The 19,940-nt window shown below is 44.6% G+C and overlaps 1 protein-coding gene across 6 annotated transcripts in view; it reads right to left on the bottom strand.

The window, feature by feature from the left end:
- Positions 1–19,940, bottom strand: part of SPECC1 (sperm antigen with calponin homology and coiled-coil domains 1) — a 424,705-nt gene that overhangs the window by 140,976 nt on the left and 263,789 nt on the right. For all 6 annotated transcript variants that reach the window (XM_083172375.1, XM_083172379.1, XM_083172380.1 and 3 more), the window contains 3 exons: positions 8,760–8,967; positions 4,878–4,951; positions 3,955–4,130 (listed from right to left, as the gene is read on the bottom strand). In XM_083172375.1, coding sequence (XP_083028501.1) covers positions 3,955–4,130; positions 4,878–4,951; positions 8,760–8,967 — 458 coding nt within the window. The remainder of the gene's footprint in view (positions 1–3,954; positions 4,131–4,877; positions 4,952–8,759; positions 8,968–19,940) is intronic.

Here is a 19,940-nt window from a genome sequence, read left to right as displayed (position 1 = left end):
CCTCCACCTTTGTCAGTGCTGGTCAGATGACTGCTGATGTCTGAGGGCAGCATGGGAAGCTCCCAGTGAATTGCTGGTCAGGCATATGACACAACATGGTTTGTCTCCATGGCAATGGGTCTTCTTCAGCCATTAAAAGACCTTTTCATCGTCCGCCATTACCAATATTATTTTCAAGTACCCCCAACTGGTCTGCAGAGTACCCCCAGGGGTACTAGTACCCCAGGTTGGGAACCACTGGTTTACACCAAGGTTGCATACTTTTAAAGTCTCCTCTTCAGGAGAAGCCCGGGGAGAAGACTGTCAGCAGCACTTTGGAGGTGGGGCCTGATGTAGACGTCATCAAGAATCAAATTTGTTCTCAAAATGGGCAAAACCATGTGCACTGCAGGTGGGACAGATGTAACATGTATAGCGAGAGTTAGATTTGGTTGAGTTATTTTGTTTCTGTGCAGAGTAAATACTGGCTGGGTTATTATTACACTGCAATTTAGATTTCAGTTTCAACACACCCCACCCAAATGTAACTCTCTCTCTCTCTGCACGTTACATCTGCCCCACCTGCAGTGCACATGGATTTGCCCATTTTGAGAACAAATTTTTACTGCAATCAGATCTGAATAAGGGCCATGGTTCGACCCAGCGGCCGTCAACACCTATTCAATATCGAAGGTTAGCTGCCAGCATTGGGCAGGAGGGAGGAAGACGGTTAGCTGCCAGCATTGGGCAGGTGGGAGGAAGGGACGGCGGGTGAAAGGCGTGGGGGGGATGCTGCATTGAGCAGCATAGCACTGCTTTTGAACCTGCAGATTGAAGCAGAGATAGACTATCTCTGCTTTCGATCCCGATGTCGCTGGGCCATGCATTGGGATCTAATCTGCATCGAATGCAGCCAACACTGTTCATTTCAGTGGCATTTTTGATTAGATTTGGACTATATAGAAAATGACACTGCATCAAACCATGTTTACACAGAATAAAGGTGCCCATACACGTTACAAATATTGTATACAATATTGTATCTCATCGCATCTTGGTTTTGCAATGAGATGAGATCTAGTACAAAAAGTATGTGCAGCACATACTTTTTGTACTAGATCTCATCGTAAAACAGAGATGCAATATTGTATACAATAATTGTAATGTGTATGGGCACCTTTAGACTATACTACTCATTGTAGCCCATCTCTCAACAGATATGTTCTGTCCCTCACTTGAACAGCAGTAGGAGGAGGTGCCATATGGTGTGCTAGATGCAGGTACATTCTATCCTCACATGCCAGCTCACTGTTCTCACATATCAAGGTGATACCAGGATAACACAAGAAAGGCTTATTAGCTCCCTAATGGCCCTGTCACAGTAAGAACAAGAGTAGACCTCATTTATTATAGAGCAAATAAATGTTCATATTCCATAACTGTATAGACTATGTTATCAGTCTAACTGGGTCTGTTTATTTTTTTTTATTTTGGATTTTTTGTCAAAGAGAAAATTATTTTGTTCAGAAAGAAAAAAGGGTACTTATGTAGTATCTGGGCTGCCGATTTAGAAATCGGATCGGATCGCATCGTATCGCATCGCATGCGACCAAATCGTATGCGATGCGATGGTCAAGATTTTTCCATAGGATTCAATGTTAAAATGGTCTGAGTCCATTTTAACATAGAATTCAATGGGAAAAAGGGGTCCTTTTCCTTTCCCCACTATCCAAGTGGGCATGGAGTTGGATATAAACCTGTGGCGAGCGTAGCGAGCCACCGAGCCCGAAGCGTGGCGAGCGTAGCGAGCCCCGCAAGGGGACAAGGAATACTTTTTAAGAAATATGCGTCCCCTCGCGGGGCTCGCTTCGCTCGCCACGCTTCGGGCTCGGTGGCTCGCTGCGCTCGCCACGCTATATAAAATCAACTCTATGCCCACTTGGATAGTGGGGAAATGAACAGGACCTTCTTAACATTGAATCCTATGCAAAATCGTATCGAATCGCATCGCATCGCATCTGATTGTATGCCTTAAGGTAAGGCATACAATCACAAAATCGGCAGCCCAGATACTACATAAGTACCGAAAAAAGTCTTCCAAAATTAGCAAACCCGTTTGACAATGGCATTAGAACATTAAACATAGGTGGTGATAGGGATTCTGCAATACATTATATGGATATTATACAATCTACAGCAGCACCCCAACATCCCAGGTTTTAAGGATCTTCATGCTTATGCTGGCCATACACTAGAGCAGGGGTAACCAACTCCAGTCCTTCGAGAGCTACCAACAGTTAACATTTTTCATCTCCTCTCTGGGCAGTATTCAATGAGAAAATTCTCTGTGTTTTATGGAGAATTTTTGCTTTTTTCGCCTTGGACGGAGCATTTTGCTCTCCAAAAGCGAGCAACCCTATTCAATGTGAAATATTCTCCGTCTTTCTAAGTGATTTTCTCATATATTCACTGCACCCGATCGTTAATATGCACGATCGGGTGCAGTGAATACTGGGTCCCCCGCTGGCTATAGGGGGGGCAGCCTGTGCTGCCTGGGTCCTGGGGAGCCCCCCTCCCCACCACATTCCTCTGGAGCAGCCAGGGAGACTTTAATCTCTCTGGCTGCTTCCGTCCCCCGGCTCCCTGAAAGCTCCCTGCCGCGGACGCTCGTCCGCTGCAGGGGTTAAGACTCGCCGCGAGTGGCGGCGAGCATCAGCCACATTGAATAGTGGATAAAGTGCCGTGACGGAGAATCTCCAAACATGGAGAATCTCCGCAAAAACACGGAGAGTGCATGGAGAGCGAAATAAAACGCTCTCCATGCACGGACAATTTTCTCATTGAATACTGCCCTCTGAATCACAAGTGAAGTATTTAGCTCCACTTGTGGATCTTTCAACATGTGTTGGTCAGTAATGAATGCACCTGTGTGGTGAGCTGGAAAATGTGAACTGTTGGCAGCTCTCGAGGACTGGAGTTGGCTACCCCTGCACTAGACCAACTTTCATCCAATCATCCAACCAGTTGGTGGGTTGGACTGAAAAGTGTGTACTGTATGGGAGCAAATGACAATCAGCAATTTACTCACAGACCCAGGAAAATGCACAAAAACATTCAGTCAAATTGTTTGAATGAAACAAATTCAACTAAATCACCTTGTCTGAGTGATAGTACAACTAGAGCACCTCATCTGAGCGATAGTACAACTAGAGCACCTCATCTGAGCGATAGTACAACTACATCAGCTTGTCTGACCGATAGTACAAATACATCAGCTTGCCTGACTGATAGTACAACTACATACCTCTTCTGACCGATAACACAACTGCAGTACCTTGTCTGAATGACAGTTTATGTCCGTTTCCAGATGATGGGAGAACATTTCAGAACTACAAATTACATTTTCCCTCATCCAGTACCAGATTTCGATCCCATCCACAACAGCTAGCTGGATGGAATCTGGTCTAGTCTTTAGCCACCGTTAGGAACAGGTGAATAAATTAGTTCCTCTGTCATATTGATTATACCATCTGTGCACAAACCGGGATATTTCTAAAACCTGGACTGTTAGGGTGCCTCAACGACCACATGTGGGAGCCGCTGATCTACAGAGCAACAGATCTTCTTGTGCAGGCAATTCCCAGATACCAAGTAACCACCACACCAAACACACACTCTCTGAATGTATTCTATAAAACCCTGAGGATGCATTGCTAACTTGCTTCATTTAAATACAGGTATTATCTATACCTATGTCTAGTGTCCGTTTGTGTGTCTCCGAAACACTGCCATCTGTTGGCAGCGAGTGAAACGACATCACTTTCTCTATTACACATGCACAAACACAGAGGCAATCACAAGGTAGCAGACTAGCTTTCGAAGCATTTGCTTACTAGTATGTATATATACTGTGTGTGAAAATGTGAAAATGTCAACATAGACCAGACATAAATGTTAAACCAGTGCCAGCCTGACCTGCCCCCCTGCATGTCTTCCAGCTCCCGATGGAGACGGGAACTCTTTTCTTCCTCCTCTTGCAACCTCCGTTTCACAGCCCGCAGCTCCTGCTGGGCTTCACATTTGATGTCATTGGCCACCACCACTGCTGTCTGCAGGTCTGCCTGGAAGCGCTTCCACTCCTCAGCATCCTCCTGTGTGGAGTAAAGGCAACAATTAGAAGCATCTTCTTATAGAATCACCGACTGGTCAGCACAGGGCAGTAAAACAATAAAGCTATACTGTGGGCAGCTGGAGAGGTTTTAACTAAATTATATATTTAGCATGACCAAAGGGCTGACCATAACATGGATCGTAGTGAGGTTGCATATTGCTGATATACTTCCCAGATAACGGTTTGCTGTGAGTTACACATCTTCCGGATAATATGCAGCTAAGCTATGTATGAAATGCACTAAGAATCATCTGAGTTTATATACAGGCCTTATAAACTTTGAGGGGTTTCCAGGTGCCAGTATGGCAGGATCAAATCTAGGGTACCATATAATTACTAAATGCATGCAGACATTTTGATACATTCAATTCCTAATTTTGGTTTAAAAAAAAATACTACTTTGTGTTGTTTTAACATATTATACTAACAAGTTTTTCCCATTTCAATTGGACCGTTTCAAACCAAATAGTTGGTTAATTAGATAAGGACCAGTTTTAAAGGTTTATGGTATCTAAAACAATTATACATATATTATTTCCTGGTTATAGAAGCAATATAATGTTTGTGTTTCTCATTTTACTTTTTCATGGGGTCCTTTGAACAAATACAAGCTGTTCAAAAAAATATATATATGACTGGTATATACTTTAAATAACCACATATTCAACTTAAAACTGTAAAAATGTAACTAAAAATTTTTTAAAAACCACTTCACTAAGAATTATACCTTCATCTGTTTTGTTATGAGCTTCATTTGTCTTTCCAAATCTTGCTTTTGTTCCTCCAGTTTGTCGATTTTGTCTAAACAAGAAAAACACAGATTTCAATGTATTTGTATTGTAACTGTTATGCAATTATACAATGAGGCCAGCATGTGGCACTATTTCCCCAAATAACAAAGGGATTGATACCTCCTTTTTGTAGCTTTTTTTAAAAGCACTTTGTACTACTGGATCTAAACCCTTTCACCGATACACTTTGATGTGATGTCATGTTATAATTGCCTGTACCCTAATACTGTTAAGATGCACCCATCCTAATTCTACCTTTGTTCTCAGTTAAGCGCTCTGGCAAATACATGGGATGACACTATTAAATGGTGTACTGAACGTGATCTCCTTTGTTACTCACGTTTCCCTTTTAAAGCATTTACAAAAATGTGTATTTTTCATGCCTCGAAAGAAAAAAAAAATGGAGCTTTTAAAGATTCAAATTTGTCTTTCATATTGTGACTGAAAAGACTGGGGATCTTCTATTGGTTTAGAGCAGGGGTGGGGAACCTCAGGTCCAGGGGCCATATGCAGATTTGCCGGAAGTCAAGTACAGGGGATTTCTCGTGAGAGGTCGGTAGTTCTCGCGAGATTCCTCTTAAATCAGCAGCAGCCGGAGACTGTCAGTATAATTCAGTGTGGAACGGCTGCAGCAGGACAATTTGTAAGAGAAATTTTGGTACTTGTTTCCTAGCACGGCCACACCGATTCTAATCAGGGGCATCGCAGGTAAAAAATCTGATCGGTCGCATCGCATGCGTGTTAAAAAATCGCATGCGATGGTCCCGACGCGATGCCCCCGATTTCCCATAGGGAACAATGTTAAATGCCTCAATTTACCCAAATGAATAGGGAACAATGTTAAATGGTCCAGAAACCCCCAAAAACACCCAGAACAGTGAAATGGCCCCCCAAAATTAGTTAACGGCACCCCACGATCAACGTGAACCCGAAGCGTGGCGAGCGCAGCGAGCCCGCGAGGGGCGACGGTACGCGTCCTCCGACCTTTTCATACCCCCACTATCCACGTCGGCGTGGAGTTGAGAATAGAATAGTGTGGCGAGCGCAGCGAGCCACCGAGCCCGCGAGGGGACGCGGATACCTTCACAGTTATACGCGTCCCCTCACGGGCTTCACAGGTGTCCGTGGCGACGCGGACACCTGTGAAGGTATCCGCGTGCGCTCGCCACGCTTCGGGCTCGGTGGCTCGCTGCGCTCGCCACACTATTCTATTCTATTCTCAACTCCACGCCGACGTGGATAGTGGGGGTATGAAAAGGTCGGAGGACGCGTACCGCTGCGCTCGCCAAGCTTCGGGTTGACGTTGATCGTGGGGTGGCGTTAACTAATTTTGGGGGGCCATTTCACTGTTCTGGGGTGTTTTGGGGGGTTTCTGGACCATTTAACATTGTTCCCTGTTGATTTGGGTAAATTGAGCCATTTAACATTGTTCCCTATGGGAAATCGGGGGCATCGCGTCGGGACCATTTAATGCTTATTTAGCCGCATGCGACGCGACCGACGCAATTTTTTAACTTTTCAATGCATTTCAATGGGAAATCGGGTCCATCGCGTCGGGGGCCATCGCATACCACTATTAAGGGCACAAGATCAATGCGGATGTGGCCGTGGTAGGAAACAAGTACCGAATTTTTTACATACGGCCCCCGAAGGATTTTTTTCCCCATACCAAAGGCACCTGGTTTAGAGTAAAACAAAAAATGTACTGCACATGCCCACAAGAAAATTGGAGATGCAAAATGAGGGATGCAAACACAATAAGGGGAGCACTCTGAATTGCAAACTCTCCTGGGTCTGGTATTGTAGATAGACCATGTGTATGTAGCCCCTAAAAGGTCGGCACTGGAAAAAGGTTGACAAACGCAAAAGGGTCGACATGTAAAGTTTTTCACTATTGTTGGTGTCAATGTTGCCACCGGAGCGTGTGGACTCCCAATTAGTCTACTGCTTCGCTTGCCATGCTTTGGGCTGGACACCTCACTACGCCTGGCACACTTTACCATTCCCAATCTGAGTCCACATGGATGGTAAAGTATGATAAAGTTCAACAAAAGAAAAATAAACCCCCAAAAAAACTAATGTCAACCCTTTCATGTGTCGACCATAGCCACATCAACATTTTGCTTGTGTTAACCTTTTGACCAGGTTGATCATAAGTAGGTCGACCATTTGTTGTTGACATATTAACTGTATACATAGACATTATCTGTCAGCCCTCTGGACACCGCCCATTCTGGATAAGAATGATCAGTACAGAAAGGACGTATTGGGTAGTTTGTATCAATAGCATCATAACTACTGTATTTTTAAATGAATTTTTCCCTACTTTCTTTCACACGTGATTAAGAATATTAGATCTGTTTATAGTTGTGCTTATTATTTTTGATAATTTAAATCAAATTTATTAGTGGATGCGTTTCTCATTATGAAATCAAATGACCTGTTTGGCCGTATATACACCTGATGTACAGTATATCCGGGGGTGCCGAACGGGGTCCCGACAGGCATTTACCTAACGCCAGGATCCCGATTGTCAAAACACCGACAGTCGGGTTCCCGACGGCCACCTGCTATTTTCCCTCGTGGGGGTCCACGACCCCCATAGAGGGAGAATAGAATAGGTGGCTCGCGTAGCGAGCCACAGTGCCCACAGCGTGGCGAGCGTAGCGAGCCAGCAAGGGGCTTAGTTACGCTCACTATGCTGTCTGGGTCTGGACAGTCGGGATCCTAACGTCGGGCTGATGACTGTCGGGGTCCCGACTGTCGGACCCCTGTACCACACCCATATCCGGAGCCTATGCGATTGGAGCAGAGCTGGAAGCAACTTGAGATACCTCTGACTCAGCATATGATGTAAAGAGATACAGCAACCCACTGCATATCTGATCCAACATCATTTTGGGGCCCATTGATCAACAAATATTTGTGGCTAATATGAAGTATTAACAGAATGTACAGTATGAAGGAAGGACCCCAGCAAGTTACTGCAGAAGGTCATCACATCACATGTGAGGTCAGCAGACAGCACATACATGGCAGCATTGTGGAGGCACAATATGATGGGAGGAGTCTGAAGTAACAGACAATTCAACAGATATTTCAGACTTCTTGAATCACTGACAGAAATTAGAAAAGTCATCAGCTTGATGGTCAGCAACATGGAGTCGTGACCCCTTACTGAGAAGGACGGGACCCACTTTGGTGTCAGGACCCACAGTTTGAGAACCGCTGGTTTAGTGTGTAAGGCATGCATTCTAAATGCAGCCAAGCAATATATTGTTCAGTGTATATGGCATGGCCGATATATATTTTTATATTGGTTGTACAGTCGGTAGAGTACAGAGCCTAATGCAGGCATGGCCAAACTATGGCCCACCAGCTGTTGTGAAACTACAAGTCCCATCATGCCTTGCCACAGTTTTGCTATTAGAAAATGGTAAAACTATGGCAAGGCATGCTGGGATGTGTAGTTTCACAACAGCTTGAGGGCCACAATTTGGACAATTCCACAATCTACTGCTGGAAGGGGGCGCGTGCGCACAAGTCACTTGCGCGCCCCGTTCCGACAGAGCTCCCCGTCTGTCCCCGCTGTCGGTCTTCTCCATTATGTATTTAATTTCTTTATGTTTTAGCGTTTGTAACCTACTTATGTACATAAATTGTGTCCCCTTCCCTGGGCCTTGGCTCACCTCCATGTCTGATCCTCCATGTTCCATATATAAAAAAATCAATAGAAACCTCGGTTTAAAAAAAAAAAAGCCCTGGATCCTGGGTTTCTGAAATGTGAGGGTGGAGGAGAACATATTCTATACACTCACTTTCCAGGTCACTGATGAGCTGGTTGTTATGTAGTTTGACAGCACGATGTTGCTCCACCTGGTCCTCCAACTCAAAGATGGTGTCTTTCATGTCTTTGATCTCGGTCTCCCTCTCAGAGCTCTTCTCCTGAAGCCTCATGTTTGCAGATTTCAACTGTTCTTCCCTCTGGTCTCCCAGCTCTTTCAGGTCATGGCATTCAGTCTCCACCTGAGAAGCAGAGTTCAATCATACAATAAGTCCTTTTGCTTAACCATACCTACAAAACAAGTCAAATCGGTACTTGTTTCCTAGCACGGCGCCCACGATATTCAGTGATCTGGCATCTTATGCATTGTATCGCATCGCATGCCATATACCCGCATGCGATTTTAAATTGTATAAGCACCCTAATGGGTGCTTACAATGTTAAATGCACCCCCACGCTACCCCCACTATCAACGCCAACCCTAAGCGTGGTGAGTGCAGCGAGCCCGTGAGGTACGCGTCCTCCGAGCTTTTCATACCCCCACTATCCACGTCGGCATGGAGTTGATTTTATATAGTGTGGCGAGCCAAAGAGTGGCGAGCCCCGCGAGGGGCCACGTATTACTTTACATGTATTCCGCGGCCCCTCACGGGGCTCGCCACACTTAGGGCTCTGTGGCTCGCACCGCTCGCCACACTAAGATCAACTCTATGCCGACGTGGATGGTGGGTGTATGAAAAGGTCGGAGTACGCGTACGGCCGACCCTCGCGGGCTCGCTGCGCTCACCACGCTTCAGGTTCGCGTTGATAGTGGGGGTGTCGTGGGGATGCTTTTAACATTGTAAGCACCTATTACAGTGCTTATACAATTATTAATCTTATAGGGGGGCCATTTAACATTATTCAATTTAAAATCATATACCATCGCATTGTATGCCATATACAATGGTATACGATTTTAAATTGTATAACATCGGGTGCCATTGCATCGCATACCATTGTAAGGCTTATGGTATACGATGCGATGGGCGCCGTGCTAGGAAACAAGTACCGTAAAATCAAACTAGAAGTAACAGACATGTTTTTGTTCTGTGAAAATAATCATCAGAATCTTTTGACTTTGTGAGCTGGTTATTTGCAGAATACATTACCTAGTATTTAATGTGCTCCACTTTTCCTTAGCAAAAGGGACATTTCTGCATACAGCATTTAAAGAGCAAAGGAAATTATAATTGTTAAAAAACAATTAACTATAAAATACAGAAGGGGAAATAACCAAGTGTATGTTTCAGATTCCCACCAATAATATTGGTGATTTATAGATGGTTTACCTTGTGTGTTCGCAAAGCATAGAAAGTGAAGAAAAAACAAGCCCTTGCCCTATGCCAATTATACCGCTTTTCCACTGCCAAATGAACCAGTGTTATTGCCTGGTCATCCTGGGTCGGGTAGCAGTGTAAATGACTCCCAAAAAAAATGTACACGGCAATCCTACCCAGGTCTAGACCGGAGTTGAAACTGGGTTACGCGGCAGTGGAACCTGACCCTACCCAGGTTATGTGACTTCGTTAATGCTTCTACGCTGTGATCGGAGTTTCTGTGGCATTGGCAGATGAGGTCATCTCTCAGTGCTCCCCAGCGGGGTTTAATTACAAAGATGGGAAATCTGTTGAAAATGGTTTGCTATGGGCAATCAGATTTTAGCTATTATCTTGTAGAACGTGCTAAATAAATAAGTAGATTCTCATTGTTTTACATTGTTTAAATGTTTTATGTATGTATGTAAAATTGTTTTTGTCTTTATGGTTGGCTCCCAACATTTTAAATAAATAACCTAATAAAAGTTAAATTTTAAATATACAATAATACTTAACAAATCAAGTTGTGCCCCTAAAAAAGAGAGAGTTCTTTTCTTTCCTTCCTGTTTGCTTCAGATCACTCTCTAGGGAGCACCTCCACCTATGTAATTGACAGATACGTCAGTATCTAATGATAAATCTTCTTATTGTGGAACAACAAATTTAGGTACACACTCTTTCTGTGTAATTAACAGTGACACTAGTGCAAAGACAAAATTCCCCTCTCCCCTTTCCCCAGGTAGCTACTGAGGGGTAGATGTATGAAGCAGTGATAAGGGAGGAGAAGTCAAAGTGCCTGGTACTCAATCATCAGCCAATCAGCTGGATGATTAATCATCAGCCAATCAGCCGAGACTGTTAAGTAACAGGCTTGGTTTAAAAGGGGACAATTAGGAGCTGATTGGCCAGTGATAAAGTACCAGGCACTTGATCACTTCTCCACCCCTATCTCTACTGAGAAGCCGGGCTGGGCTTCGTGATAATGTATGGAGTGGCTTCCTACATGAAACCAGATCTTTACTTTTCGCAGCCTAGTATTACAGTCCTGGAAGGAGGGAACACCTGTTTTTGACTAACAGGAAGGACTTCCAATACGAAGTCACGGTCAGTCATAGTGAAGCTCAGGAAGTCTAACAGACTGCATCTGGCTTTACAGACACTAAATTGGGTGGCAGATTTTACCTGGGTGATGGAAGGGGGGCCGCAATCCAGCCCATAGTTAAATCTGGCAATGTATACAAGTGCTCCTATATGGATTGAGCAGCTTCCTATATAAAAGGTGTCTAAATATTGAAAAAATTGCAGCGCATGAGTGCATTCCACTGCATTTGCAGGACTATAGTGTATTCACTGCAGTACATTGCTGTTGTCAAACTGGTACATTACCATGCATGCACTACCAGTATTTGAGATATATATATATATATAATTAAAAAGTGACAATATAATATAGAAACCATGTCCGCTGCAAAAGAACAATGTTCTTAGCCAAGCCTCTGTAGTGGTTGACCACACCACCCCTTGAACTATAGGCCTTACTACTGCATTACACATTGTTGGCCCTTTATGTTCCAGTCCAACACTGCACTTGTATTATCAACAATGAGCATTATTTATTACAAACTTATCAATTACATTGCCCATACCTCCCGACTGAGTATCTTGCAATTAGGACCTAAAAGGGGGTGGTGCCAAGGTTGGTGGGTCTCATCTCAGGAGGGGCATGGCCTAGTGCCACAACACTCCATTCTCATTATTTTAGGGGCATGCCCAGTGCTTCCCAAGCAGCTGGGAAGCTATTAGCTCCCCTCCCTGCACTGACAGATGACAGATGCTATGTGCAGAGCAGTGCAGTGGTTATCCTCGGCTCCCCCAACTGCCCCCCCATCCATCCATCTATGGGACAGTGTCCAATTAGCAGGCCTGACACAATATTTAATCAAAATGGTATAGTGGGGCAGATGTCTTAAGCCTTAACAAGAGATAAATGCAAGGGTGCTAAAGAGAGATAAACGTCCAGCCAATCACCTGCTAACTGCCATGTTACAGGCTGTGTTTGAAAAAAGTCAGTAAGGAGCTGGTTGGCTGGACGTTTATCTCTCCTTATTACCCTTGCATTTATCTCTTGTTAAGGCTTAATACATCTGCCCCAGAGTTCCCAATCAGAGATGGAAAGGAAAAACTCAGCAGACATTCTTCTATACAAAGAAAGTAAATGAACATGTTTCTTTTCCATCATCTATGAAGATCATAAATCTTAACATCTCCATTTTGCCAGAGAACAGGAGGCTGACCGCATTGGTCTGTACTGTGCACCATGTTTAAGCTGTTTATTACACCTGTGTAAAATTTGAGTTTTCTGGGAAGGAGACCACATATCCTGACCTGTTCAGTTAATGGTTATTACCCAAATCTACATAATTGAACTATAAGCCCCCAAAAGCATATCAAATATTAACCAGAAGTGTAGGAAAAGTCAATCGTTTGACAGGGACCTAGCAGAAAATATGTCAGCCGCATGCCGTGTACACTACACCACTGCTGCTGGATGCAAACAGATTGTAGTACACAACCACTCCAATAAGGGATGATGCCAAAAAGCTCAAAAACAACTGATCACTTATGAAATCAAGCAAGATGATCTTGCAAAGGTTTGGGAATAAATGTACTAAGTTCAGCTTTTTAAAACCAATGCATCTTTGGTCACATACAAAACACCACTGATACTGTGTTATAGTTTATTAGCTTTTAAAACCAGCCTCCATTCAATCTCATCTTTAAATCTTGTTGCTAATCAAAGAAACATTTTCACTTTCCGCAACTTGCAGGCTCGTCCCTTCCCTTATTACTTTGGGATTTGCAACAAAGGAAAATAGAAGAGGACATTACATATTAAGAAACCACTATAGAAAATTACGGTACTCTTTACCTAGCACGGCGCCCATTGAATGCACTAAAAAATCGGGTGCGATGCGACCGACGCGATGCCCGCGATTTCCCATAGGGAACAATGTTAAATGTCTCAATTGACCCGATTTTCCTGTTCAATGCCTCAATTGACCCGATTTTTCCATAGGAAACAATGTTAAATGGCCCACAGAGGCCAAATAGCCACCCTGAAGTGTGAAATGGCCCCCACAATTGTTAACGCCACCCCACGATCAACGTGAACCCGAAGCGTGGCGAGCGCAGCGAGCCCGCGAGGGGCGGCGGTACGCGTCCTACGACCTTTTCATACCCCCACTATCCTCGTCGGCGTGGAGTTGAGAATAGAATAGTGTGGCGAGTGCAGCGAGCCACCGAGCCCAAAGCGTGGCAAGCGCAGCGAGCCCCGCGAGGGGACGCGGATACCTGTGAAGGTATCCGCGTCCCCTCACTGCGCTCGCCACACTATTCTATTCTCAACTCCACGCCGACGTGGATAGTGGGGGTATGAAAAGGTCGTAGGACGCGTACCGCTGCGCTCGCCACGCTTCGGGTTCATGTTGATCGTGGGGTGGCGTTAACAATTGTGGGGGCCATTTCACACTTCAGGGTGGCTATTTGGCCTCTGTGGGCCATTTAACATTGTTTCCTATGGAAAATCGGGTCAATTGAGGCATTGAACAGGAAAATCGGGTCAATTGAGACATTTAACATTGTTCCCTATGGGAAATCGCGGGCATCGCGTCGGTCGCATCGCACCCGATTTTTAGTGCATTCAATGCCCGTGATTTTTTTACCTGCGATGCCCACGATCAAAATCGTGAGCGCCGTGCTAGGTAAAGAGTACCAAAATTACAGTAAAACACTTATTTTATATTTTAAACTTCGATGTGAGATGATGACAAAAAAAGATCAACTATGAACCAACTGCAGCACCATAGGTCATAAAATAGCCCATCTCTGAATGCCGGCCACTTGAGATGAGAGAATGAAGTTACAGAATTTACAAGCAGCAACTACAGAATGCTCTTTTCCCAAAGATTCATTCTGGTTCCAATCCATAAGCAAACGCCTGTCCAGTTTAGGGAAAACAAATGTAGTCCTGGACTGACTAATGAATCACTCCCAAATTCACAGGCCACAAAGGTTGTGTGAGCGCAGAACAGGATGAACACTCATTGTGTGTGAGAATTAACAATACCTCAGGGTTCAGATATTTACCACATCAACAAAGGTGTGTCCATGAGTTTATATGGAACACAGTCAAATGTTAGAGCCCAGGGGTAAGTGCATTACATCACTAACCATTGAATATTCATCAGAACATGATCACCATCAAATAACAAGTGCCAGACTCAAATAGCACTGTCAAAGAGGGAATAATTAACTTTCTGATGCATAGAACAAAAAATATACAACTCTACCCTTGATTTTAATGCGGTCATTTATTTAACGCAGGGCTGGGCAACACCGGCCCTCCAAATGTTGATGAACGACACATCCCAGCATGCCTTGCATCAGTTTCAGCATGGCCACATAGCAAAACTAATGCAAAGCATCCTAGGATGTGTAGTTCACTAATATCTGGAGGGCCGGTGTTGCCCAGCCCTGATTTAACGCGTATAAAATTCAACATAGGTGTCCAAGACAGTGGCTGAAAATACTAGCGATCATATACAATAAAATGCTAACACTGCTACTCACCTTTATGGGGGGATTCAAGTGTTTTGCGTGCCAGCAGACACTAGAGGGCAACCGGTGGACCAATTCAAGTGTTGCGCCATTCGGCTGCACACAGCCACCAGCGCTGACAGCTTATGTTGCTCTGTCATTTTCATGGGCTGGTAACTAGTACATGTAAAATATACAGTGAAAACACTTAAAGGTAACTTTATGTTATTGCCTTCCTCATACGGAGTAGCTGGTTCATCCTTTGACGCAAGAACAGCCTGAATATTTTGTGCTATGAATTCAGCTAGGAGATATAAATATTCCTTAGAGATTCTGGCCCATGGTAACAGGATGGCACCATTCAGTTGCTGCACATCTCATGTTCCTCCACTTCACAGAGGTGCCCTATTGGACTGAGATCTGATTACTGCCTAGGCCATTGTAGTACAGGTAGAGTATCCCTTATCCAAAATGCTCAGGACCAGAAGTATTTTGGATAATGGATTGTTCAGTATTTCGAAATATTTTTATATTTTAATGAGGTATCTTGCATTAATGGCAGGTATTCAATGCTGTGGGCGAGTAGTGACAGCGAGCAGAGCTTCCTGCTCACTGCCACCACTCACCCTGTCAGTATTCAACCCAGCCCCCTCATACGCCAATTCCCCCTCGCTCCATTTTTTGAGCCAGGGGGAATTGGCATATGCGGCTCCAGAACCAGCGAGACTCGCGGCTAAATACAGCGAGTTTTCTGCATTAGCCGCGGGTCTCGTTGTTTTGGGGAATTCTCGCCGTCCTGTGACGGCGAGGATTTCTCCAGAACATTGAATAGAGCGAGCGGCCGGCGCGGGGGTTAAACAGTGAGGATCGCTGCTTTTCTGCAATCCTCGCTGTTTAACCCCCTCGCCGGCCGCATTGAATACCTGCCTATGTTGTATAAGCACATCAAGCACATGAAATACACACACATATATTTTATTTGTGCATGAAACAAGGTTTTAAAACCTGAAACAGTTTGTGTACTATCTCAGGCACTGAATTTGAATGCAATCATTTTTTTGCACATATTTTTGGCCAGTTACATATCATGTCCCCAATAGTGCCAGCTACTGTACATACGTCCCCAGTAGTGCCAGTTACAGATCACGTCCCCAGTAGTGCCAGTTACAGATCACGTCCCCAGTAGTACCAGTTACAGATCACGTCCCTAGTAGTACCAGTTACAGATCACGTCCCCAGTAGTACCAGTTACAGGTCACGTCCCCAGTAGTACCAGTTACATATCATGTCCCCAGTAGTGCCAGTTACAGGTCATGTCCCCAGTAGTACCATAGTGTTCATTCTAGCATCCGCTATATTTGAAAACCCATGCAGTTCCTCTTCCCTGCCTGGGGTGTCGCTGTCTGCTGTAGTGCCAGTTACAGGTCACGCCCCCAGTAGTGCCAGTTACAGGTCACGCCCCCAGTAGTGCCAGTTACAGGTCACGCCCCCAGTAGTGCCAGTTACAGGTCACGCCCCCAGTAGTACCAGTTACAGGTCACGCCCCCAGTAGTACCAGTTACAGATCACGCCCCCAGTAGTACCAGTTACAGATCACGCCCCCAGTAGTACCAGTTACAGATCATGCCCCCAGTAGTACCAGTTACAGATCACGCCCCCAGTAGTGCCAGTTACAGATCACGCCCCCAGTAGTGCCAGTTACAGATCACGCCCCCAGTAGTGCCAGTTACAGGTCACGTCCCCAGTAGTGCCAGTTACAGGTCACGTCCCCAGTAGTGCCAGTTACAGGTCACGTCCCCAGTAGTACCAGTTACAGGTCACGTCCCCAGTAGTGCCAGTTACAGGTCACGTCCCCAGTAGTGCCAGTTACATATCATGTCCCCAGTAGTGCCAGTTACATATCATGTCCCCAGTAGTGCCAGTTACATATCATGTCCTCAGTAGTGCCAGTTACATATCATGTCCCCAGTAGTGCCAGTTACATATCATGTCCTCAGTAGTGCCAGTTACATATCATGTCCTCAGTAGTGCCAGTTACATATCATGTCCCCAGTAGTGCAAGTTACATATCATGTCTTCAGTAGGTTTTTAGCAAAAAAGTGTACATTTTGGAGATTATGGTTTCATTTGGATAACGGATATATAAGGGATACTCAACCTGTACACTGAACTCATTGGTATGGTAGTGGAACCTTTGTGACATGGCGAGTGGGACTATTGGAATGGTGGCTTACTCATGTGATGGACAAGAATGAAGACCAATTCACAGTGACCTTCCTTCATCCAACTGAACCGTCACCATCATTCTTCTATCCAAGTATGATGAACTCCTCGGTGCCTCAAATTATGCAAAGTCAACCCTATAACTCCAACTGGAAGAATTTAAGTTGTGTCTCCTGATGAAACTTTAAAAGCCACTGCGGCATTGTCAAACTATCTTCAAGTAAAATATTGATGACTGACTAATACATTGTCAAATATTTTCTATTCACCTTGATTTATATACAGTAACTAAACTAAGGCCATCTAATCAATTATTACCTAATCTATTATTACTGTACTTATTACTACTTGTAATACAGACTTCTCACATTATAACGCATTTTATGTGTAAGATATCATGTGGTTATCACACACACATGCATTATTCCATCACAGATTACATACATTTAAAATGCGAGGGGACAGAGTGCATTCATGTGACACTATGCAATTGAATTGGATTATGCTCTTCATTCCCCACAGTGACTACAGTACATGCAATGCTGCAGTGCAAGCAAAAATAAATCTGTACAAGATCTTAATATAGTGCATAATGGAACCATAACTAGATTTTGATTCTACGTATTTCTATTGAATATGACCTTACTAGCAGAAATGACTGCTCCCCAGCTGTCCCCTAATTAATGCTATAATATTAGATCACAGACTAATTTCAGACTGTAAACCATGGTCTAGGTAGAATGTTCCGATTCCATTCTGACTGCAGATTTCAGCAGGGAGAGACTTGGACTCGAATCATGAATTGAAAAAAATAATAATATTTCAAACCATACAGCAGGTTCCCATTAATTTTCAATATTGAATAATTCTACTATTTCCCATAAGACTCCACTACATAAGGCAAATGACTCTACTGTATTCCACTCACCTCATAAACTTCAAGACACATCTGGAACTCCCTGACCCTATAACATCAGGGGGTGCTGTTTGGCATTGATGTTCCAAGTCAACCAAAGCCAGCTGCCTACCACTTCCTTCATCCTTCCCCCATCCTCATCCGCAGCACAAAGTGACCTGACCACTGGGACACAGATTAAAATGCGGATCACAGCCATGCCTCACACATTGATTTCTTGTTAGGAAACAGCAGAAAACCTCAGCCTGAACACCTGGACTACAAAATGAAACAATGCAAGGCCAAGCCCAAACTTCCAGCAGTACTGTGGTTTTAACTCCCTGTGATACATTTTATGACCTTCCTAAATTTTATATTACATGTTCTATGAAAGGAAGGTAGGGCATGACTAGAACCTTGCACATATGGCTGCATTTAACGCTGAAAGGAAAGAAGCGTTTGTAGCTTACGTAAAGGATTTTTACAGCAGAGTCTGGGCCAATATAAAGTTAAACAATACACCAAGAACCGGTGATCACTGAGAAACGAATAACAGAGCACAATTATAAATATATATATATATATATATATATATATATATATATATATACATACATACATACATACATACATACATACATACATACATACATACACACATACACACACACACACACACACAATAGGGTGGCTAAAACCGGGATTTTGCCCCAAAAATTTGAATCCCGGGATTGGAACCTCCAATTTGGGATTAGACTAGTCTAATTCTGGGCAGCATCTGAGCACTCAGACGCTGCCCAGCTGCTCCCATCCCGTCCTGGTTGTGCAGCTCAGACACGCAGCATGATGCGGTCAGAGTCCACTGTGCAGCCAATCGGACATGCCTCCGCACCACTGTTCTCTCCAGAGGCTCTGCGCTGAGAACCCGCCTGCCACTGTGACCAGGTTAGGTTCCCCTCACCAGACTCTCTCCCCAACCCCAAAGATGCTTATTTCTCTGTCTGTGTGCGGCCGGGACTGTGCGGGTGTCCTATATCATGTGTGCCCGCCCCCTCCCACATACACACAGCATGTACACGTGTGTAACATGGGAGGAGGGGCCCAGCAGTACATGTGGAGGGCATTGCCGGGCATTAGGTAAAGGCAGCTCCCACAGGGAGGCCTATATATAATGCGCAGGAACAATTTTATTTTTTAATTAGGGAGGCCAATCCCGGGATTGAGCATTTTTCAATCCCGAATCCCAGGATTGAAAAAATGCCCCTCATTGGCATCCCTAATACATACAGATGGAGCACCTCTCAGCCAGCTCAGGGAATCGCCAGATTCGGTCAGCTCAGGGAATCGCCAGATTCCCTGAGCTGGCACAGAGGCGCTCCATCTGACGGAGACGCGCGCGCGTCCCAGTCACTCGGTGATAGGGAGCAAAATCCCTGCCCGTCTCCGCTTCAGGGTTGGGGGGAGGAGTGGCAGCCTCTGTCAGAACAGGGCGTGCGAGTGTCTCGTGCGCGCAAGCGCCCTTCTGAGGGATGGCGAAAGGCGGTGCTTGGCGATAGAATTGCTAGGAGCAGCTCTAATGAGAGCTGCTCCATCTGTTCATACACACACACAGATGTAGCCACACTCATCTATCCTACCTATGGCGGTTGGATCACTAATTAAGGTGCACTGCAGCATGGCAAAGCATTGCGCAATGTGGCTAGTGTGATGTATGGCAATGGTTCTCAACCTCGGTCCTCAGGGACCCCCGACAGTAGACGTTTTCCAGGTCACCTCACAGATACACAGGTGCACTCATTACTCACTGACACATTTTAAAAGATCACAGGTGGAGCTAATTATTTCACCTGTGATTCTGTGTGGAGAACGTGCTCTGTTGGGGCTGCCCGAGGACCGAGGTTGAGAACCACTGCTGTATGGCGTTGCCGGTGAGTGTAAAGGTTATGTTCATCCACCGGATGAAGCTTATAAAAATCACGTGAGAGGTCTCCAATGGAATACAGTACAGTACAGTAATACAGTGCAATAAATGCATTAATGTTTGTTAAATGCAGTAATATGCTTGATAAATAAGAGCTGTGCTACAGGATCACTGAAACCAGGTCATGCGCAGTAGCTGGAAATGTAATAAAGTTATCCTTCC

This window comes from Crinia signifera, chromosome 2 (genome assembly GCF_055691185.1).
Source record: "Crinia signifera chromosome 2, ASM5569118v1, whole genome shotgun sequence".
Lineage (NCBI taxonomy): Eukaryota > Metazoa > Chordata > Amphibia > Anura > Myobatrachidae > Crinia > Crinia signifera.
This window is presented reverse-complemented; position numbering and strand designations above follow the sequence as displayed.